This window comes from Drosophila teissieri, chromosome 3L (genome assembly GCF_016746235.2).
Source record: "Drosophila teissieri strain GT53w chromosome 3L, Prin_Dtei_1.1, whole genome shotgun sequence".
Taxonomy (NCBI): Eukaryota; Metazoa; Arthropoda; class Insecta; order Diptera; family Drosophilidae; genus Drosophila; species Drosophila teissieri.
In genome coordinates, this window is record NC_053031.1 from 863144 (window position 1) to 883262 (window position 20119).

At 50.5% G+C, this 20119-nt stretch overlaps 7 protein-coding genes across 7 annotated transcripts; 5 read left to right on the plus strand and 2 right to left on the minus strand.

Moving 5' to 3' along the window:
* The first annotated feature begins 75 nt into the window (after positions 1-75).
* Positions 76-2034, plus strand: LOC122616144 (B-cell receptor-associated protein 31). Its single transcript, XM_043791475.1, has 3 exons — positions 76-210; positions 314-879; positions 1536-2034. The coding sequence occupies exons 2-3, from the start codon at positions 376-378 to the stop codon at positions 1716-1718; spliced, it is 687 nt and encodes a 228-aa protein (XP_043647410.1). The 5' UTR covers positions 76-210; positions 314-375; the 3' UTR covers positions 1719-2034.
* A 194-nt stretch (positions 2035-2228) lies between these two features.
* Positions 2229-3688, minus strand: LOC122616147 (bifunctional peptidase and arginyl-hydroxylase JMJD5). Its single transcript, XM_043791478.1, has 2 exons — positions 3373-3688; positions 2229-3321 (listed from the first exon to the last, which is right to left on the minus strand). Exons 1-2 carry the CDS (start codon positions 3643-3645, stop codon positions 2389-2391), a joined length of 1206 nt encoding a protein of 401 aa, XP_043647413.1. The 5' UTR covers positions 3646-3688; the 3' UTR covers positions 2229-2388.
* A 236-nt stretch (positions 3689-3924) lies between these two features.
* LOC122617492 (gustatory receptor for sugar taste 61a) lies at positions 3925-5096 on the plus strand. The gene is made up of 5 exons (XM_043793374.1): positions 3925-4241; positions 4308-4499; positions 4558-4748; positions 4805-4971; positions 5022-5096. The coding sequence occupies exons 1-5, from the start codon at positions 4046-4048 to the stop codon at positions 5026-5028; spliced, it is 753 nt and encodes a 250-aa protein (XP_043649309.1). The 5' UTR covers positions 3925-4045; the 3' UTR covers positions 5029-5096.
* On the plus strand, positions 5076-5865 carry LOC122616386 (gustatory receptor for sugar taste 61a). The gene is made up of 4 exons (XM_043791826.1): positions 5076-5144; positions 5202-5356; positions 5476-5728; positions 5785-5865. The coding sequence occupies exons 1-4, from the start codon at positions 5076-5078 to the stop codon at positions 5863-5865; spliced, it is 558 nt and encodes a 185-aa protein (XP_043647761.1).
* Positions 5866-6801: 936 nt separating this feature from the next.
* Positions 6802-13689, plus strand: LOC122616175 (centrosomal protein cep290). The gene is made up of 14 exons (XM_043791526.1): positions 6802-7244; positions 7295-7468; positions 7530-7937; positions 7996-8582; positions 8636-8874; positions 8927-9861; positions 9920-10052; positions 10114-10267; positions 10327-11031; positions 11087-11743; positions 11795-11927; positions 11985-12973; positions 13035-13365; positions 13425-13689. The coding sequence occupies exons 1-14, from the start codon at positions 6909-6911 to the stop codon at positions 13614-13616; spliced, it is 5973 nt and encodes a 1990-aa protein (XP_043647461.1). The 5' UTR covers positions 6802-6908; the 3' UTR covers positions 13617-13689.
* Positions 13690-13955: 266 nt separating this feature from the next.
* On the plus strand, positions 13956-15171 carry LOC122617310 (enoyl-CoA delta isomerase 2). Its single transcript, XM_043793133.1, has 3 exons — positions 13956-14311; positions 14370-14489; positions 14548-15171. The coding sequence occupies exons 1-3, from the start codon at positions 14039-14041 to the stop codon at positions 14941-14943; spliced, it is 789 nt and encodes a 262-aa protein (XP_043649068.1). The 5' UTR covers positions 13956-14038; the 3' UTR covers positions 14944-15171.
* A 154-nt stretch (positions 15172-15325) lies between these two features.
* LOC122617355 lies at positions 15326-19763 on the minus strand. The gene is made up of 7 exons (XM_043793192.1): positions 18835-19763; positions 16968-17424; positions 16800-16914; positions 16429-16666; positions 16182-16359; positions 15983-16119; positions 15326-15919 (listed from the first exon to the last, which is right to left on the minus strand). The coding sequence occupies exons 1-7, from the start codon at positions 19160-19162 to the stop codon at positions 15795-15797; spliced, it is 1578 nt and encodes a 525-aa protein (XP_043649127.1). The 5' UTR covers positions 19163-19763; the 3' UTR covers positions 15326-15794.
* Between the last annotated feature and the right edge of the window lie 356 nt (positions 19764-20119).

The window sequence follows — 20119 nt, forward strand, 5'->3', positions numbered from 1 at the left end:
CTTATTTACTTACTTATAATTTAACTTTTAAATTGGAATATATTCCATGAATTCAGCTTTTTTCTGGCTACCCTGTTTACAGTTGATTCCGGTGCGCGAGTTGGCAGCCCCGCTCGTACACAAAAAACAGAGTTGACGTGGCCGGCGCAGTGACTACATAAAATATTCGCATATTTCATCACGGCAGCGATTTAATTATTGCTATTTAAAGTAAGCAGCGGTCACTCCGGCCGTAGTTTATAAATAGCCACTAGATCGTCCGTCCGGAATCCGTACAACTAGCTGCTAATTGGGACGCATTTTTTGCTTGCAGGCGACAGACGAAAAAGGTGAAAATCGAAGAAACGAATAAAGGAAATTAATTAAACACTAAAAATGAGTTTGGTGTGGACTTTGATCGCCGGATTTCTCTATGCGGAAATCGCACTGGTGCTCCTGCTGGTCTTGCCAGTGGCCAGTCCCTACCGGTGGAACCGGTTCTTTAAGTCCAAATTCTTAGCGATGCTGGGACAGCAGGCGCACATATACTTTCTGCTGATCCTGGGAATGCTGGTCATTTTCCTGCTGGAGTCCATACGCGAGATGAGGAAGTACTCGGGGCTGCAGGAGTCCAACGAGGTGCACCTGAACGTGGAGATGCAGCACAGCATGAAGATGTTCCGTGCCCAGCGCAACTTCTACATCTCCGGATTCGCCATTTTCCTGGCCCTGGTCATCCGGCGATTGGTGAACCTGATCTGCAACCAGGCCAATCTCCTGGCTCAGAGCGAGGCCTCCATGAAGCAGGCACAGAGCGCCACTGCAGCCGCGCGCTCCCTGATGGAGGACAAGAAGACCGAGAAGGCCAAGGAAGCCGGCGAGGATACCACTCTCATCGAGGTGAGTCCACGTCCCAAACACCTGCATCCGATCCCCAGGAATGGCATGTCTAGAGAGCTAACACCTAAGACTTTGGAGTTCCATTGGCTACTACCAGCTGTAAAGATATGGCAATGCATATAGAAGGTGTGGTCAAAATGTAGCGAGATAATGCGATAAATTAACGTATAACTTGAAATATCTACAAAGCATTCCACTTTCTGGTACATTCTCTCCATTTTAAATGAACTAGAGACATGAAAAGGCTTTAAATGTTTTCCATTTACGATATGGAACTTTAAAGAAGATATGCAAATACCATGAAATGATTAATATGATTATTTCCGTGCTCTTATCTAAACTTAAATCAGTTTGGAGATCGCCACATTTGTCATAGGCTTACTGCTTTTGTTTTGACCGCAGCTGAACGTTTTGAAACCACACCCAAACACCCACACAAATGTTGGGCCTTGATAAACAGAAGCCACTACTCGAAAGTTTAAACCTCTTGTTAACTCTTTAAACAGCTGTCAAGACTGCGGAGACGTGTGCAAGGACTCACCGCCCGAGTGTCCTAAGTATCCCCCCACCTAGAGCCCCCACCTCATATCCATTCCCAAACCACCCAAACCGAACACAAACCCAAACGAAACTCAAACGAAATCCGATACTTGCAGCTCAACAAGCTGCGCGAGCGCGTCCAGGAGCTGACCTCCGACTTGAACCGCGAGAAGAAGGACAAGGAGGCGGTTAAGTCGCAGGCGGAGAGCATCAACCGCGAGTACGACAGACTCACCGAGGAGTACAGCAAGCTGCAGAAGAAGATAACCATCGGCGGAGGCGGAAACAAGGATGATTAAGCTCAAACTCTCTGGATCCAAGTCCAACATTTAAATAACGATAAGACTTATAAGCATGGCGGTGGGGCAGCGAAAGCAGGCACATTTAAAAAGATTATAACGATTTCAAATCGATAAACAGCACACACATCTTAATGTTAGTCCTCATTCACACAACTCTACCATTTGATAGTGATAATGGGGTTTATTGATAATGGTTCCCCCTTTATGTTCGTTTCGCCTGAAGTTTTGTATTTAATTCGTATGTGTTAAGTTTTGTTTGCCACAGTAACACACCCAAAAGCGTCGTGGCTATTAAAAGAACAACCAAAAAGTACCCTCCAGTTGTGATCGATTCGATGATTCATCTGCAGCCGCTTAGTCCACATCATGGCTGATAGTACACGGCAATGACGTCAGACGCAACCTGCTTGTTTACTTGGAGGTCAATCGGCGCTTAGAAATCGCTGGCATTGCATTACTCGTGTGTTTCATATGTTTCGCTGATAATTACCCAGAAATACCAGCTAATTCGTATTAACATGATGATAACAAGCGTTTATAGTTTAATTATTGAGTAATCAAATGTAGTCTTTGTTTGATGTGGTAATCCACATAGACAACTTTGGCAATCTCTAGACTTCAACCTTAACTAAAACATAGATCTTACAATCTTATTTCACTAGTATGCCTACTCCCACCAGAAGCTTACAGAAAAGCTAGGAGCTTCAGATCTCACGTAGTGCCACCATTTGGGGGGCATGTACAAGCAATCACCGGGTTGAAGGAGCAGCTGGTAGAACTTCACCTTTGCCACCAAGGGATAAGTTTCCGGATCCAGGTTAGCAGCATCTATGCGGGCTGTGTTGGCTAGGAACTCACTTTCGTGGGGATACAGGTTGGCTGTGTCTTCGGGCGCAGCTAGGATGATCCGCTTGGAACCGAATACCTGGCACAGTAAGTTGTGCTTGGGATCGTAGTGCATGGGCGAAACGGTTCCAGCTGGTCCAAGCCAGGCTTTGATGTCCACAGCTTCTGGGGCGTCGCCGTCGCTAATGGTACAGTAATCGGGAATGGATATATCCTCTTTGAGGGCGGATATCTGGGAGAAGAGCTCGTGCTGGGCGAGATACTCAATATTTTGGTCAGCCTGGCTATTATCCTTTCCGAACTGCCTGCTTAGAAAGTCGCGGATCTTCACCAGCTGCTGGGACCACTCATCGCTGGCATAGTTGGAACCTATTTCAATGGGCACCGTGCGGTTCCCGGCCACTTGGAGAAGGTAATTGAGATCCAGCCACTTGTGAAGTGCAGGCCAATGCTGGATGGTGTTTAGGAGGAGTGTGGGTTGTCCTGCCTTGAAGCACTTTGTCTGGAACTCTTCCAGACTGGGAGCATCCAGTTGGGGTATATCACAGGTAGAGGATACTCGTTTCAATGGCTCTAGAGTTGGAAGTTTTTCGGCACACGGTGCTGCGGCTCCACCCTTGTCCAGATAATCCATTAGGGCGGCTTTCAGTTCACTCCAGTCCTCCATGCAGCCCAAAAGTTGCGCCTCATCCAGGATCTCGCTGCATGCATCCTTCTGTGCAGGACTAGTGCTCTCCAGCAGAAGGAAAAAAATCTAAAAAATGTTTTAATAGTTTAGGTGATTTGGTTTACATCTAAATCCCACCTTGAAGCAGCAGGCTATGGCATATATCTTCCTTGTGGCCAAGGGCACCTGGCTGAAGTGCCCTGTGTGAATGCGTTCCCAGTTCCTGTCCACCAGTGCACCAACTAGATATCCGGTTTCCTCCTCGCCGGAATCTCCTTTAGAATGAAAGTTCGCCAAGTGATCGGCGGATCTTTTAAGTATATAGCGCGCCTCGACGTCATTCTGGACCACATTTTCAAGATCCACCCAGCGGGGGAGCAGCTTCGTCAGCTCCAGGAACCCAGTTTCCATAGAATGCTTGAAAAATTTTATTTGTTTACTTCTTTGCTTACATTAAGCGTTGCCAGACTTTATTTGCAAGTTTTAAATATATCGATAGGCAAACGGTTTCTTCTTAGCGGGTAAATACAAAATGCATTTAAAAATATATTAGTTGTTTAATAGGTAAAATACTTAGAGGTAAATCACTTTTAGACACTTTTCTAAGTAATTTACAAGCAGTAGCTCCGTTTTCAAAGCTTGCCGAGTGGGTCTTTCCATGGAGCAGATGTATTTTGCACTGGCATGGAATTGAAATTGTTGCAAAGCTTTGCGTGGGCGGAGTTTTGTCCCTAGAATGGCATTGTGTGCCCCGAAGTGCCACTAATTAGGGGTTTTAGACTAAGCTGGCTGCGGTGTGTAAACAACAATTATGAGACCGGGCCCCGGGAAGTGGGATTACCGGAGGTCAGAGCTCAGGAGCATGTCGAGCACTTCGGAGGACATCCGGAGGCAGCTGAAAGTGCGGCGCCAGAAGCAGAGGGCCATTTTGGCCACGAGATGGCGCTGCGCCCAGGGAGGATTGGAGTTCGAGCAGCTGGACACCTTCTACGCAGCCATCAGGCCATGTAAGGCCACTTTTCAAACTCCTATATATATAACCCTAAAGTATGCAACGAAACAAACGACTATAGATCTCTGTGTGGCGCAGTTCTTTGGCATCATGCCCTTGGCGAATATACGGAGTCGCGATCCCCAGGATGTGAAGTTCAAGGTGCGCAGCATTGGCCTGGCAGTCACCGGTCTCTTCCTGCTACTGGGTGGACTCAAGACCTTGGTGGGTGCCAATATACTCTTCACAGCGGGTCTGAATGCCAAGAATATGGGTGAGTTGTAGATGGTAATGGTAGGGTGTAATCCCAAACGCAACTGAAAGCACCGTAGTTGGGCTGGTCTTCCTCATCGTGGGCCTGGTCAACTGGCTGAACTTCGTGGGCTTCGCTCGCTCCTGGTCGCACATAATGCTGCCCTGGAGTTCCCTGGACATTCTGATGCTCTTTCCGCCGTACAAACGCTGCCGGCGAAGCCTTCGGTCAAAGGTCAACTTCATTGCCATGTGCGTGGGTGTCCTGGCAGTAGGTGAGCTGTTCGGAGTATCCTCTCGATGGTTTTCAGCAGAGCTCCCTTCCAGGCGACCACATGCTGTACTATGCCTCTGGCTACTGCAGCTACAGCACGCACATCCTGCAGTGCCACACGAACCACTCGCGGATCAGCTTTGCACTTTATTTGGAGAAGGAGTTCAACGACATCATGTTCATCATGCCCTGCAACATCTTCACCATTTGCTACGCTTTTGTAAGTGACTACTGCTGTAAATAATGCTTAGGTAACGATCTTTCTCTCAGTGGATAAATGGAGCCTTTACCTTTTTGTGGAACTTCCTGGACTTCTTCATTGTCATGACCAGCATTGGATTGGCGCAGAGGTTCCAGCAGTTTGCCGCTCGAGTTGGCGCCTTGGAGGGTCGGGTAATGCAATCCAAACTGTTCCCTAATATTTCTGATTAAATCCATTTTCCTATTCAGCAAGTTCCCGAGGCTCTTTGGTACGATATCCGCAGGGATCACATTCGCCTTTGCGAGCTGGCCAGTTTGGTGGAGGAGAGCATGTCCTGTATAGTGTTTGTGTCCTGTGCGAATAACGTGTATGTGATCTGCAACCAGGCGTTGGCTATTTTCACGTGAGCCATCTATTTTGGATTAAGGTGTCTCAAGTATATAACTACTTTAGATACTCCATAGATACCCTAATAGTTTTTGTAGCTCTGGTAAACTTCTCTTTTTTTAAAAACCCATTTAGCAAACTGCGCCATCCCATAAACTACATCTACTTCTGGTACTCGCTGCTCTTCCTGCTGGCCAGGACCAGTCTGGTGTTCATGACGGCCTCCAAGATCCACGATGCCTCGCTTCTGCCCCTGCGATCCTTGTACCTGGTGCCCAGCAATGGCTGGACTCAGGAGGTGCAGAGATTCGCCTACCAGCTGACCAGCGAGTTTGTCGGCTTGTCTGGCTATCGTCTCTTCTGCTTGACCAGAAAGAGTCTTTTCGGAGTGGGTGAATGAACATTTTCAAGATTCCCATATTGATCCTGGTAAATCCTCTCCAGATGCTAGCCACCCTGGTGACCTACGAACTCATGCTGCTGCAAATGGATGCAAAGAACCCCAAGGGACTACGCTGCGTGTAACTGGAACTTAAGTTAACTGAATGCTGAATAAAATAGTAATCAGAGGCGAAAACTGCGTCTAAAAAGGGTTGAATAGTGTGAGTTCGTCCTTCCAATTCGATTCGGGTGGCTTTTAAATGGCCAACAAGCTGCCAGGATAATTGGCCATTCCAAGTGTCATTTCAATTTCAATTTTTGGCCAGCTGTCAGTCACATCCACAAATGTGAGGGCAACCAAAGTCGTTTGCCATTAGCTTCAATTATTCCTACACATGTAGGCAAACGTAATGTTGATGGCAGCTCGATGAGTTTTGAAGGGGGAATGAGTTTGAGTTTGTAAGGCCACTGAAAACAGGAAACTGGTTCGAAAAGTAGAAATAAATATTCAGCTTAGAAGTATGTGACAATATACTTTGGACCAAAATCTATTGTCCTTTCTTATTACTGCCTACTTTTGAACAGCTTTATAAGCTGTTTTGCGTGCTAGATCAAAAACTGGACTAATTAAGCGATTAAGTCACTAGGTAGCTAGAAGTAAATTATTTCTTCGAGTGTAGTCAAAGTTAACAGAAACACGCGGAGGCGGAGAAAAAGTCGCTCTGCGCAGAAATGGCTTTTCAATTTCGGAACGCGGCCTTTGACACTTTGCCAATTAACACTTTCCTGGTTACCGATTTTCCATTTTTGTTTGTGGTGGGCCACCGGCTGCTCCTACCGCCAATCCTTCCCCGCCCCTCCCGGTGGAGTCGCTCCAGGAGGCAATTATCCTGTCAGGAAAGTTTTTACGCATCCGAAGCAGGTAGCAAAACAGAATGCCAGCAAAAACAAAACGCGCAGCCAGGTGACTTGAAAAGGAGCCGGCGGCACCCTCGTTTCCGGACATCCAACCCCTGAGCGGGTTTTCGGTCGCAGTTTGTTTTGGCCCAAGTGTCATGGCAACCGCTCGGAAATTGGAAAACGGGACGGAAAACTGGAGAGTTGCTAGTCGGGCAAATCGGAGGACTACTCGTATTTTCACGCAGAACGCGACTGACCGCCGAGGAGCGAGGCCATGAGCCACCAGGATGAGCATGAGCATGAGCATGGACATGGACATACCGGAAACCGTATCCCTGCGCAAGTTCCGCGACTTCTCGGCGCGCCAGAAGCAGGAGCTCTACGAGACGCTCCTCGAGCTGGCCGAGTCTATCGACGAGCTGCCCAAGAAGTCGCTGCGAAGGACCTTGGAGCTCACGCTCGCCGTCTTGGAGTACAAGGGCGAGCAGGTGCAGCGGCTGCAGGAGGCGGGAAGCGGAGGACTCTCCTCCGACCGAAGACTGCAGGACGAGAATGAGAAGCTGAAGCGAATGCTCCAGAAGCTGGAGGACGAACGCGATGGCCTCAAGGGCAAAGCCAAGGAGGTGAGCAGCTTATAGCTTATGTAAAGTACCCAAACTCACAGCTGCATTAGTTAGGGGAGGAGATCCGGCAGTTGGAACTGCGCTTCAGGGAGGCGGCCCAGCAGGCGGAGATCAGCGACAAGGACTCATCGGATCCGCTGTCCGAGCTGGACAAACAGGAGCAGCTGCTGCAGAACATCGACTCCAAGAACAAGCACATCAAGCGGCTGCTCAAGGAAATCGAGGTGAGTCACTTGAAAACTTACCAGGTAATTATTAGAATTACTTCATTTTATTGTCCTTCAGACACTTCAAAACCAAAACATAGCCCAATCGAAGACCATAGTCCTGCACGAACGAGAGCTGCAGAACATCAAGGCTAATCTCGGCCAGCTCAGCCAGGACATCACCAAGGTGGAGCAGGAGCGCAAGTCCCTAAAGCAAAGGGAGCAGCAGCAGGCACTGGAAATCAGCCGCCTGGAGGGAAATGTTACCTTCCTGGAGGTGGAGCGCGAGAAGCAGGAGCTGGAAATGCGCCAGTTCCTGGACAAGTACGAGGCCAAGTCCCTGGGCTGGCGACAGGCTCTCGAGGATCGGGACAAGGAGCTGGAGCGCCTCAAGAAACAACTCGAGGGCAAAAGCATCAGCTCGGCCCAAACCAACTCTTCCAATAGTCAGAGTCAGCAGGAGGAGGAGCACATCAAACTAAGACATGTAAGGCAATATATCATATCCAGATCTAGAGTGTTTTCTAATGGTTCATCCTTGGCAGCTCCTAGAGTCCCGGGAGCAGCGCATCGAGCAGCTGGAGGCGAAGATCAAGTCCATGGCGGAGGAGATGGCCAGCTCCACGAGGCTGATGAACCAGTTGTGCCAGGAGAAGGAGCGTGCCCACGATCCCGACCAGCCGCGTGCGTGCTGCCAGTTGATCGAGGAGCGCCTGCGGGCGGCCAGTGCGCGGAGTCAGCAGCTCTCGGAGATGCTGGAGGCCGCCGAGCAGGACAACGTGCTCAAGTCCAAGCAGGCGCTGCACGCCTTGAGTGCCCTGGAGTCCTACAAGCGCGACGAAGATGGCCTGATTCCCGCTCTGCGCCGCTGCTCGGGATTGGAGCAGAAGCTGGCATCGCGCGAGAAGCAGCTGAGGGCACACATCCAGGAGCTGAACTCCCTGCACGAGGTGGTGCAGGAGAACGAGATGCTGCGGCGACAGCTGCACATCCCCGACGATGTGGTCATCCTGGCCAAGAACGTGCATTCCAAGCAGCGCAACAAGGACAAGCAGATCGAGCGACTGACCCTCAAGCTGCGGACCTCCGAGGAGCTGCGTCTGCAGCTGAAGCTGGAGAAGAGTGAACTGAGGTGGGTTCGAAAGTCTCTCACTCTTTAGAACACTCTACAAGTTGTATTCCTAGGCGGAAGCTCATGGAGCTGCAGCAGGATGACCCGCAGCCCTTGAATGAATCCCTGCAGGCGCCCAGCGAGGTGGGTGAAGTGCCCCACAGTGTGCCGCTGGAGCATTCGCCCAGACGTGGCCAAGGCGACGGAGCAGCCAGCTCCGAGATGCAGAACCGCTACGACGAGGTCCTGGCCGAGAATGAAACACTGCGCTCCGGCATGTACGAGATTCTGGAGAAGTTGCGGGAATACGATGGTGAGATAACACTTGTTAATGAATTATATTATAAGAAAATATATCCATGCAGCCACCTCGGAGCACATAACCATCGACTCCGATCTCCTGCGCCGCCTAATCGAAGCGCTTCCCGGCGGAACGTCCACTCCGCAGCGACTGCAGGGTCAGCTCCTGGAGCTGAAGGCGCGCGAGGAGGCACTGCGTCAGCTGCTCCAGCAGCAGAACTACAGCGACTCCGAGACGGGCGAACTGTCCTCCGTGCACAGTCTATGTGAGGTTCCTGAGATCGCCGAGGAACAGCCTGTCGAGGAGGAAGCTGTGCTGAACACGGCTACCAGGCCAAGTTCTCCCACTGAAGCCACGGAGGGATTACGCCGGCCCACAGTGCCAGATCCCGAAGAGAAACCCGGGAACGAGGCGATGGCCGAGCTCGCCATTCTGCGCAAGCACTACGACGAACTGCGTCTTCACATGTCCGCCGACGGCAGCGATCTGCTGAACCAGAACCAGCAGCTGCACGATCAACTGGTGGCTTTGGAGCTGCAGCTGGAGCAGCAGCGAATGTCCTACAGCTACATGCGCAAGGATTACGATGAACTGCTTTCGGAGAGCAGGAAACAGGAGTTGCGCTTCATAGACGACCAGGCATCTCTGGCCAGGCAGCTGGAGCGGAGCAAGTGTGAACTACTGGCAGCCAGAGAGCAATTGGAGCAAGTGCATCGCAGGAACCCCTACTCCGCAGAGGAGCAGCAAAAACTGCAGCACCGGAACGCCATTTTGAGCATGCAACTGGCTCAGGCGGTGGAGCAGCTGCTGGGCGAGCTGAAGCCCACGGAAATATGCGCGGAGTATGGTATCATCAAGGAGAACTATCAGCTGGATTACATCACAGCCGGCGACTTCGAGGAGCAGCAGCAGGAGCTGCTCACCTGGAAGACCAAGCAGGCGGAGCTGCAGCGGGAGACCAGGCAGTTGGAGGGGCTGCTCCAAGTGGCCAACGAACAGGTTGCAGTTGCTCCTCAATAGCTACCCATGAAAGGTCTAATTCCCATCCTCTTTCCAGATTCACTCCCAGCAAAGGCTGCTCAACGAGGTCACGGATAACCACATCAGCCTGCGTCACCTGGTGGCCGATCTGCAGAGCAGCTCCGACGAGAAGCTGATGCTGGCCAAGGTCCAGCGGGACTTGGACAGTGGTAAGCAGAATTCTATTCTAAGAAAGGATTAGCCATTGCATAAGCCTCCTCCTTCCTTCAGTGAAAGCTGAGTGCTCCCGCTTGGAAACAGAGCGGGAAAAACTGCAGCTGAAGGCGGACTCCCTGCAATCGCAGCTGGAGGCCAGCGAGTCATCCTTGCAGCAGGCACACCAGGACTTCCAGCAGGAGCGCACCAATAGCGACATTAAGCACAAGTAAGAGCCAGTAATGGATAAATCAGATTTAACTTTCTATAACCTATGCTATCCTACAGATTCCTCCAGCATTCATTGTTTATGCTCAAAGACAAATATGCCAAATTCACGCCACTGGTCTTCCTCACCAACTTCGTGTTCGCCTACCAAAAGTTCCAGCGCCGCCTGGAGGAGGAGCAAGTGCAGCAGGGACACCGGGATCACACCGCCCTGGTTGATGAAGTGACCGCAGTGGTCCAGGCCAAGATGGGTCTCAACGAGGAGAGTTCCCAGCAGTTGGTCAAGCTCATAAAGTCCGAGACACAGACGCGACTCCTGGAACAGCGCTGCGAGATCCTGCAGGCCAAGCAGGAGGAGCTGCTTCGGCAATTGGGAGAGCTGAGGATGAGCCAGGCCAGCGACACCGAGCACTGGAGCACCATTCAAGCCTTGTTTGGTGCAGGAGAGCAGAGAAGCCAATCCACCGTGGATGCGGAGACCAACACGGACGCGGTGGCTCCCATTCCGGCCATGAGAAGGGCCGTCCAGCTGATAGACAGGGAATCCTCGCCCATTGGCTCTCCGCTGCGAAGACATCCACACCTGGATACGGCCACCCAAACGCTGGAGCCGCCAGTGAAGTTCTCGGAGACGGCGGTCCAAACCAATGGCATTCTCGGCCAGCAGCATCAAGCCGTTCAGACAGCGGAGGCAGTGCAGGCAGCGGTCGCAGTGGAGGACAGCAGGAGGGACTCCCGCGCGGAGCTACAGAAAATGCAAGAAACGTAAGTTCCCATAGAGTCAAAAAACATAGTAACTATAGATGGTGATCCCCAACAGACTCCAAGAAGCCAATCAGCGCATCGAGGTGCTTGGCAAGCAGCTGGAGGCTTCCCGATCGGAGAGTCGCGGCTCCGAGAGCCCACGCGGCGGAGTGGTGGAGAAGACCATTCTCTCGTTCCACACCCTGCTGCTGGAGAAGGACCAGTCCATTCAGAAGTACCAGGACCTGCTGCAGACCGAGCGAGATCACAGTCAGCAGGCACTTGGCAAGCAGGTGGCTGAAAACGAGTCCCTCAGGGCCACCGTGAACAACCTGAACTTCAACATCAAAACGAAGGATGCAGAGATTCAGGTCCTCAAGGAGCAGCTGAAACAGAAGCCCCAGCCACCTGTGGAGCGCAACCCGTCGACGGAGTCGAGTTCTAGTTCCAGTTCCGAGAGCTCGGTCCACGAGCTGACGGATGAGAAGATCGAGGAGCTCTTCGAGAGCAGCTCAGTGGACAGACCCCAGGAAGAGGCGGAGGTTCCTGTGGGTGCAGTTCCAGAAGGCATGGTTACCGAAGAGCCCGAGGGCGAGGAGGAAAAGCAGGACACGGAGGAGCTGAAGGAAGTGCCGACGCTGCACAAGCAAGTCAAGGAGCTCAAGGACAAGCTGGAGTACAGCGAAAGGAGCCTCAAGACCAGGGAGGAGGAAGTGGACATACTAAAGGAGAAGTGAGTTGTAAAGTATAAAGTTATACTTCATACTAATACCTTGAATGCCAGGTTGAAGCTGTGCCAGGAGCGGGAGAAGTCGGTGGAGAGCAGCGTGAGTCCCGAGCTGGACCAGCTGCGCATCTTCCTGGATGAGAAGGACAAGCACATCAAGGATCTGATGGACACGCTCAAGAACTTCCACGTAACGCATAGCATTACCACTACTTACATCTCGATTATACAAACTTGTAACCCGCAGGACGACCAGCAGCGCTATATCAAGGACACCTCGAACTTCTCGGAGGACCAGATAGCCAAGCTGGCCGCCGATCTCAACCGCACCGAGGCCACCAACAAGATCTATCACACCCAAATGGAGGCACTGCGCCGCCAGCTGGCCAACGTCACCCAGCGCGAGAAGCAAGCCAGGGATCTCAGCCAGTCGCTACGCCAGCAGCTACTCAAGCGCCCAGTGGTCTCCATAAAAACCGAGCTGAATGCCCGCGTGAAGAACGAGAACCAGCAGAAGAGAATCCAGCAGCTGGAGCTGGACCTGGACGAGGCACGTGGCCAGCTGCAGCGGCAGCAGACGCTGCTGGAGGCCAAGCGCACCAGGAGTGCCAACGAGGTGCAGCTCTGGGAGAAGCAGAAGAGGTACCAGCAGCAGGCGGAGAAGACCAAGGCCCGGCTGGAGGAGACCGAGCTGGCGCTGGACAAGACCCGAGCCCTGCTCCAGGGAGCCCGCACCACCATTGCCCGACTGGAGAAGGACAAGCAGGTGCTCGAGTCCAAGCTGGGCAGGAACGGCCCCTCGAGCAACAGCTCCGCTGGCAATACCCTCAAGTGCTGCCGCACTCCATCCTGTCCGAATCTCCAGCATGTGGGCGTCAGCAAGTTTGCTCCCTCGCCGTCGGAGAGTCCGGAGACCTACACTGGTCCCAGCAGCGAGTGCAGCTCTCCGGCGCATCACCACGGCCAGATCTTCGATCAGAACCAGGTGGACCTCATAGAGGCGCTGAAGGCGCGCATTGAGCTGCAGCAGCGCAAGATCATCGCCATGGAACTGGAGGGCAGGGGCAGCAATGCCCTGACCACGGAGCTGGAAAAGCTGCAGGAGCGCTGCCAGGCCATCGAGGCGCAGAACATCCGACTGGAGGCCAGGAACCTGCAGCTGCAGCTGGACTCGGATCTCTTGAGGCAGAACGACAGCAGCGACCGGCTGCAGAAGAGGATCAAGCACTTGGAGGAGTAAGTGGAAATCACGCTTTCCCTTACATATGAGTCCAGACTTATACACTACCTTTTGCAGCTACATCATCGCGCTGAAGGAGGAGATGGCTCGCAACGAATCCCGGCGAGAGTTGTGCAAGTGCAGCGGCCTCAAAGTGAACACCAATCAGGGCCAATCGGCGGAGCAGACGATCCTGTCGCTGCGCAATCTCGTGGAGAAGCTGCGATCGGAGAACAAGTTCCTCAAGGATGGCCGGCGCTCCACAGAGTCCCGGAGCTCCACGGACTCCACGCCCGCAGAGTCGACGCGCCTGCAGCAGCAGCATGCAGAGGCGCTGGAGAAGATTAGCGCTCTGCAGCAGGAGCTGCAAAAGCGGACGAAGTGCAGCCAATGCGGCGGACGCAGTAAGGTAGGTACCCTCCGAAAAAGCACACGTTCCACATTAACTGTGTTTGGCATTTCAAAAAGGACGCCGCCAACGAGGAGCTGAAGTTCATCAAGGAGCAGCTGGTGAAGAAGACGCAGCTCCTGCAGAAGGCGAAAGTCCTTTTGACGCGCGCTGCCGCCAAGGAAAAGGTGCTGCGGGAGCAACTGGCCTTGTGGAAGCGAAAGTGCTCCGAACTGCAGAACGTGCCCGTGATCGATGAAATTAGCGAATAACCAACCAGTATTCTTAAGGTCATAAGATGAATGTTGTACAGGAAAAGCGGAATAAAACTAAAGTTTTTTTTCACTGTCGCTCTTTTGAATGTGGCGCCCAGTGCGGAGTTGCCAGATCGCGGTGGGCTAAAATAGTTAGGGGAGTGGAAGATATGGAATGCCACTGATTTCTGTTCCACAGGTTAAATTATATGAAATAAAAGCGTATTAATACTTCGAAATAAAGTAGCTTTTATGGGATTTAACATTTTACTGAAACAGTGACTGGTTCACCAACTATCAACCTATCAACTTTATGGCGCGGGAATACCCCTGATGCGGAGTAATCGGATAATTTAACAACAATAGCAACCGGCAATCAGAGTAAAATGATCCACTAATTGGACTTTGTCGCCCATTCCGCGCACAGCACTGGCACCAAGATGTCGTACCAAGGCTACAAGGAGCTGCTGGTGGAGCAGCAGGGCAAGCTGCTGGTGGCCAAGTTCAACAATCCGCAGAGGAAGAACTGCATCAACATGCTCGCCTACCAGGAGATGGCCCGCGTCCTCACCGAGGTGAACGACGACGATAGCGTGACCATTGTGGTGTTCACCGGCGTGGGCGACATCTTCACGGCCGGCAACGACCTGTCCCAATCCTCCAAGTCCGACGACGTCGACGCCTTCCTCAAGCAGTCCAATGCGACCTTCAAGGTTGGATTTCTGTATATCCCCCATCCTACCTTATATAAAGTATAATCTCTACTTGAAGGCCATGGTTCTGAGCTTCGTCAACTGCAGGAAGATAGTGATTGCCCTGGTCAATGGACCTGCCATCGGCATTGGAACCACCATTGTGGGCCTGTGTGATGTGGCCTGGTGCTCCGAAACGGTGAGTATTACATCGACTTGCTATGGCACCATGACTTGACTAGTAGATACCATCCTAGAGCTACTTCTACACGCCGTTCACCAAGCTGGGCCTGGTGCCCGAGGGCGGCTCCTCCTACATGCTGCCCCTGATCCTGGGGCGCTCCAAGGCGTCGGAAGTCCTGCTGCTGAACGAACGCCTCAGCGCCCAGGAGGCCTATCAGTTCAACTTTGTGTCGCGGATCTACAAGGCCAGCGAACTGGAGTCGCTGATTTGGCCCAAACTGCGTCAGTACTCCGAGCTGCCCACGAACTCCCTTCTGCAAGGCAAGCGCCTCATCCAGGAGGGCTTCGTGGAGAATCTCATCAAGGCCAACGAGACGGAGTGCAAGCAGCTGCTCCTGCAGTTCCAGCATCCCGAGTTCTTCCAGGCCATCATGGACTTTGCCAGCCGTAAAAACAACGCGAAATTGTAAATATGCTTCAAGTTTCTATCTCTAAGATTCTGGAACACAAGAGAATGGTGGTAATTCGTATGCCACAAAACATCAAAACAAATGGAACTCTTAGTGATAAGATTATAGTTGCTTTTTGCACCAAGCCCATAGGTTAATCTCTTAAACTAGCTGTGTATGTACATATTTAGCAATATAATTTGGAAGTGCTGATTAAAAAGAAATTAATGTTTGTGAATGAACCACACAGTTCCTCGAAGTTCCCGCCCGTTGGAAATTCAAGTCGCAGCTGGATTCTTGTATAGTTCACTTTATTATTGCATACATACGAGTATTCGTTTATTAACATATCATTTGATGCTTCTGCCGCGAGTGTGTATGTATATAATATGTATATGACCGTATTGCACTTTATATTAGTTCAACATTGAGTAGTTCCCACAGGAGTTCAGATCCTTGCCGCAAAAGCTGTGATAATGAACTGCTGGTGACTTAGACTACACTACGCTTTACATTCCTGTATCAACTAGATTTAGATCTATTCCAGACCATCAACTCTGACCTGTGACTCTGCGACTTAGTGAGATTCTGCTAGGGAAATTCGTTGGCCTCTCTCCGCATTTCAAATACACTCGAGCTTAGTCCTTAATGCTAGCTTAATCCTAGGCGTGCCTGCTCATGTACAAATTGATGATAGACGTAGAAACATATCTATAATAGCCAGTTCAACTTAGGCTGCGTTTTAAGTTATTTCCAATAACTGCCCCCCCTCCTCCATCCATCCAATTCGGAATCTTTACAATTAATCAACAAAAAGAGCTACGGGAAAACGACGTTCTCTCACTTATCTAGTCCTAGTTACCTTAGCTACCTTAGCTAAACTCCCCCCTTAGACTACTTAGCACAAGGAGTGCCACTGCATGCAGCATCACCAGCGTCCACCACGTGCTCCGCATCCCAGCCGCTCCACCAAGATGCAGTTCGGCGAAGCTCTCGCCTGTAAGGATCAGGAAGGATGGCGGATGACATGGGTTTGGTTATTAGGCTGGAGCCAACTCACCGTTCAGAATGTGCACCACGATGGTGAAGTTCTGGAACTCGCTGATGGAGCACGTGTAGTTGCCGGAGTCCGTTTTGCTGATCTTCGCTATCGAGAGCGTCGAGTTGGCTCCATCCTCCATCAGTTCCGTTTTGACGCTGAGAGAGAGAAGTTATGCTTATATGGTGTGCTCCTGGCCAAGATCAGGCCGCCCACTCACCTCACTCCCCCGCGAGTTACGTCGTAGTTGAGGATGCTGTCCATGTGCTTCCAGAAGACCACGGAACTGGTCATGGCCACGTTCCGCACCACGCAGGACAGCTGCAGCGTGGAGTCGATCTCGTAGTACTTCTCCTGCAGCGGATCTCCCACCTCGTCCACTATCATCACTTTCGGAGCTGCGTTAAATCATTTCTATATCCTTTTCTTGGAATCTATTAGAGAGATAGAGGGAGTTGGATACCCACCATTCACATGCAGGTTGATTTGAATGACGCGGGGCGGATGCGTTGAGATCTGGCACTCGTAGATGGCCTCGTCGTCCTTCTTCACATTGGTTATCTTCAGTCGCCAGTTGTTGGGGTACTGGAACTCCATCTTGTAGCGCTTATCACCCGTGTACGTGTGCATGCCCACTGTCAGCAGATCGAGGGCGTTGCCAGTGTCCTTGCCCTCGTCCTGCGTGTTGTGCCGCACCCAAGAGACCTACGTTCAAAGTTGAGAGGATACAATTTCAGTTTTCAGTGGGGATTACCAACTAAAAAGGAGTTGAACTTAAATGGGGACCTCAAAGAAAGCATCCCAAGGCGATGCTGCACATCTCGTAGTCCAAACTTACAGTCTTATCCTGCAGCAGCGAGATCCTGCAGTTCAGGTGGATGCTGGAGCCCGCCTGCACGGTGAGATTGGTGGCCTGGCCAATCCGCTGCACATCCTCGAAGTGGGGGCCATACCTGCACAGACACGATGTTATGATATCCTTATGATATCATGCAAGCCAACTCACCTCTGATCGTGGTGGTGGTGCTTGTTGGCCGACGAGAACGTGTCGAAGATGTAGTTCAGCATGGGCGCGTCCGTCTTCTGGCCCTTGGACAGCGGATGCTTGCTGTCCACCTTGACGGCGGAGTTGCGGACGAGGCCGGTGCTCCGGTTCCTCGCCGGCTCCGTGGGCGTGGCCAGGGAGGCGTTGCTGCTCGACGGGATGCCGGATGAAGTGGTGGCCACTGTGGCCGGCACTAAGGCGTTTACATTCTGGCTGCCAATCTGCTGGAAGGAGGCGTTCTTCTTGTGTCCGGAGGAATCGGCGCTGCTCTTTGGCGCAACTGTGCCCGATCCTGCCTGCAGGGATAGCGACTCCATGTCCTGGCTCTTTTGTGGGGATTCCTGATCCAGGATCGCCACCGCAGAGGTCTGGCTCTCTGGGATGACATAATCGCCATCCACGCCATCATCCGAATCCTCTGCAAGGGAGTTATTGATTTCAGTCGAATCTATGTTTTGGTTTTGCGGGGGAGGACATGTGAGACGTGGGCGGGAGAATTGATGACATTGCTCAACCACTCGAGTGTGCGAACAGCTGTGTTCACAAAAATAGCATTTTATCTATACTTATTAAATCATACGATCTGGCCCTATGCCAGATATGAGTTAGTTTTGATATTTCTTTAAACAAATTATATATCTTTCTAGTCTTTAGAAAGGTAAAAGAATACCACTTTTGCTTTTATCGTTGTATATACATACATACATTTCAATTATAGTTGTACTTATGTTTTAACCCCCTTAAACTCTCTATGCAAATTGGTGTTAATTAACCCATGACAAGCTCGAACTCGAAACTCCCAATTAGTTGCATTTAGTTGCAGTACAGTAATCACACCTAGTATTTTGGCCCCTGCTGTGTGCATAGCTTTTTGTCTATATGCTAATGCCAAGTTGGCCGCTGTGTGTGGGGGAGTTTGTTTGTTCGCTGCGAATACACTGGCACAACACAAATGTTTAGTTTGCTTCCCCAAAGTTAAACAAATAAATTTCGCTGTCATCGCATATATTGATATTTAGCTAAGTTTAATACTCGCTCTAGGAAATCGAATTTACGGGTTTAAACTTCCGATGGTTTGATTTTGAAAATAAAAGGCTTGAACTTGAAAGTTGTTGGGTCATTGGAAAGTTTGAAAACCATTAAATGCTTCAAAACTTAGAAATATATATCTTTAAGAACTTCCTTCTCATGAATTAGCAAAACGTGTAATCATGAATATATCAGATACAACTACTTTACAAATGTGTTTTCCTGTCTCTTTATAAAATATGTATGAAAATACAAAGGAAAATAGGTATTTTCCACGTAAAAGCATTTTTATCCGAAGAAAAGGAGAACTGCAAAATTGTGAAACTGCAACTTGGGCTGCAAACTGTTGTTAAATTTATAACGAAATAATTGAAACAATACTTTCAAACTAACAAATTTATTAATGATATGAAGGAAGGTAGTTTTTTATATATTTTCACGCTCTTAAAAAATTTAAAATTGGTGCGGCTTTTAAACCCAAAACAGGAGCATCACTTTAACTTTATAAGTTACAAACTTTTACTTGCAATATAATTATTGCTTTGCTTTCATTTGAATAACCCTGGTTATGCTGACCTCCTTTTGGAAACCATAACTCTCAGTTTCCAGAAGAAGTGTCCTTTCAAGTGGTTAAAGGGTATTTGGAATTCTAGAAGGTATTTTGGACACGACGATTGCCAGTACAATGGCTGCGAAACAATTGAGTCAGCGGGATAATTGAAAACCAATTATATAATTATGCATTAACCGCACTGCACAGCTAGCCAGCTAGCAAGTAGCAATTTCGCAATTTGCCTACCGTAACTACTCCGTAGCGTGGACACCTGGATGTGGGCGTGTGTGTGGGCAGTGGGCGTGGCAGGCGTGGTGTGCAGTGGAGCCTTGGACGTTTCCCTGGGCTCCACCAGGGCATCCAGCGCCTGGATGCTGTTCACGGAGTCGTAAATGGTCTTGGCCTGGACGAGTCCGCCGCCCATGATCGTTGTGATGAGGAGGAGGAGCAGCCTGATCCGGTTGGGCACGGAGCATGCGAGGTGAAGGTCACCCCGGGATGATGAGAGCTTGGTGGCTTCTGGCGTTGATTTAGTTCTGGGTCGCGTTCTTGCCGTTGGTTCATTCAAACGCATTTTGCAATCTGGCGTAGTCGGCTCTAACAAACTGCATTGGACTCGATTTCTTTATCGCCGACTCATTCCCCTGCTTTTTTTGTGGGTCACCTTTTTGGGGTCACCTATGGCGTCTCACGCACTTTGGCCATTTGTCTTTTCTTGGGCTGGGTTCTTGGGTTTTCACGTAAATATCAAGTTGATTAATTCACATAAAGCAGGGATATCCTTATTGATTAGCTTAACATGTGCTCTAGGAACGATCGTTGCGACTTCAACACATTTCAACAGTTGAAATCATGCTTCACATTATTCATTCGGGATTCATACACTTTCGGGGCTCACTGATAGACACACACGCCCGACTTCAATATGCACAGGGGACGCGGAGCGGAACCAGGACACAAGGATTGGATCCGGACAGGATCTGAAGGAAATGCATTGGGCAGCGGACCTAATCCTCATGCATTCTTCAGATGCAACGAAAAACGAAGGCAGGTCGCAGGGACGGCTCGAACGCGAACGGCATCACGCACAAAATAGACGACACCGACTTGGTCGAAATCGGGAGTACGCAATTCTCGGCATCCGGTTCTTTGCGAAGAACGTCTACGCGATTGAAGGCTTTGCCAATGACTGCTTAAGCAACTGGGTCCCAATTGTTGTTAATGTCCTGCTCGTCCTGTGCTCGGCTTCACCACGGGATGCTCTCTCTTGTGCCATCTGCGCATGTCCTTGTTTCGTTGAGTTTTTCCCCCTCTGTGGTGATTCCAGGACTTTCACAAGGACTCACCTTTCGGAGTTTGCGAGGGGAGCTTGCGTGGGGGATTTCGTTTCGGAACAAGCAGTTTAAGGCAGTCTATTGCTAAGGTGTGCCATTAGAAAGAAATCCTTTTTCCCTTTTCAGGTATCAAAAATCATTTATTGTTTTGCTAAGAACCCATTTCTTTATAAAAAATTTTTGACTGATATACGGAT

Excerpts from the sequence above, each read along its gene's own strand:
- LOC122616144 (XM_043791475.1), top strand. The coding sequence starts at position 376 with ATGAGTTTGGTGTGGACTTTGATCGCCGGATTTCTCTATGCGGAAATC. Across the intron at positions 880-1,535 it reads AGGATACCACTCTCATCGAG|CTCAACAAGCTGCGCGAGCG; the intron begins GTGAGTCCACGT and ends CGATACTTGCAG.
- LOC122616147 (XM_043791478.1), bottom strand. The coding sequence starts at position 3,645 with ATGGAAACTGGGTTCCTGGAGCTGACGAAGCTGCTCCCCCGCTGGGTG. Across the intron at positions 3,322-3,372 it reads CCATAGCCTGCTGCTTCAAG|ATTTTTTTCCTTCTGCTGGA; the intron begins GTGGGATTTAGA and ends AACATTTTTTAG.
- LOC122617492 (XM_043793374.1), top strand. The coding sequence starts at position 4,046 with ATGAGACCGGGCCCCGGGAAGTGGGATTACCGGAGGTCAGAGCTCAGG. Across the intron at positions 4,500-4,557 it reads TCTGAATGCCAAGAATATGG|TTGGGCTGGTCTTCCTCATC; the intron begins GTGAGTTGTAGA and ends AAAGCACCGTAG. Across the intron at positions 4,749-4,804 it reads TGTGCGTGGGTGTCCTGGCA|GCGACCACATGCTGTACTAT; the intron begins GTAGGTGAGCTG and ends GCTCCCTTCCAG.
- LOC122616386 (XM_043791826.1), top strand. The coding sequence starts at position 5,076 with ATGACCAGCATTGGATTGGCGCAGAGGTTCCAGCAGTTTGCCGCTCGA. Across the intron at positions 5,145-5,201 it reads TTGGCGCCTTGGAGGGTCGG|CAAGTTCCCGAGGCTCTTTG; the intron begins GTAATGCAATCC and ends TTTCCTATTCAG. Across the intron at positions 5,729-5,784 it reads CCAGAAAGAGTCTTTTCGGA|ATGCTAGCCACCCTGGTGAC; the intron begins GTGGGTGAATGA and ends AATCCTCTCCAG.
- LOC122616175 (XM_043791526.1), top strand. The coding sequence starts at position 6,909 with ATGAGCATGAGCATGAGCATGGACATGGACATACCGGAAACCGTATCC. Across the intron at positions 8,875-8,926 it reads GAAGTTGCGGGAATACGATG|CCACCTCGGAGCACATAACC; the intron begins GTGAGATAACAC and ends ATATCCATGCAG. Across the intron at positions 11,928-11,984 it reads ACACGCTCAAGAACTTCCAC|GACGACCAGCAGCGCTATAT; the intron begins GTAACGCATAGC and ends TGTAACCCGCAG.
- LOC122617310 (XM_043793133.1), top strand. The coding sequence starts at position 14,039 with ATGTCGTACCAAGGCTACAAGGAGCTGCTGGTGGAGCAGCAGGGCAAG. Across the intron at positions 14,312-14,369 it reads AGTCCAATGCGACCTTCAAG|GCCATGGTTCTGAGCTTCGT; the intron begins GTTGGATTTCTG and ends CTCTACTTGAAG. Across the intron at positions 14,490-14,547 it reads TGGCCTGGTGCTCCGAAACG|AGCTACTTCTACACGCCGTT; the intron begins GTGAGTATTACA and ends ATACCATCCTAG.
- LOC122617355 (XM_043793192.1), bottom strand. The coding sequence starts at position 19,162 with ATGCGTTTGAATGAACCAACGGCAAGAACGCGACCCAGAACTAAATCA. Across the intron at positions 16,915-16,967 it reads CACCACCACCACGATCAGAG|GTATGGCCCCCACTTCGAGG; the intron begins GTGAGTTGGCTT and ends GTGTCTGTGCAG. Across the intron at positions 16,360-16,428 it reads AATCAACCTGCATGTGAATG|CTCCGAAAGTGATGATAGTG; the intron begins GTGGGTATCCAA and ends GATTTAACGCAG.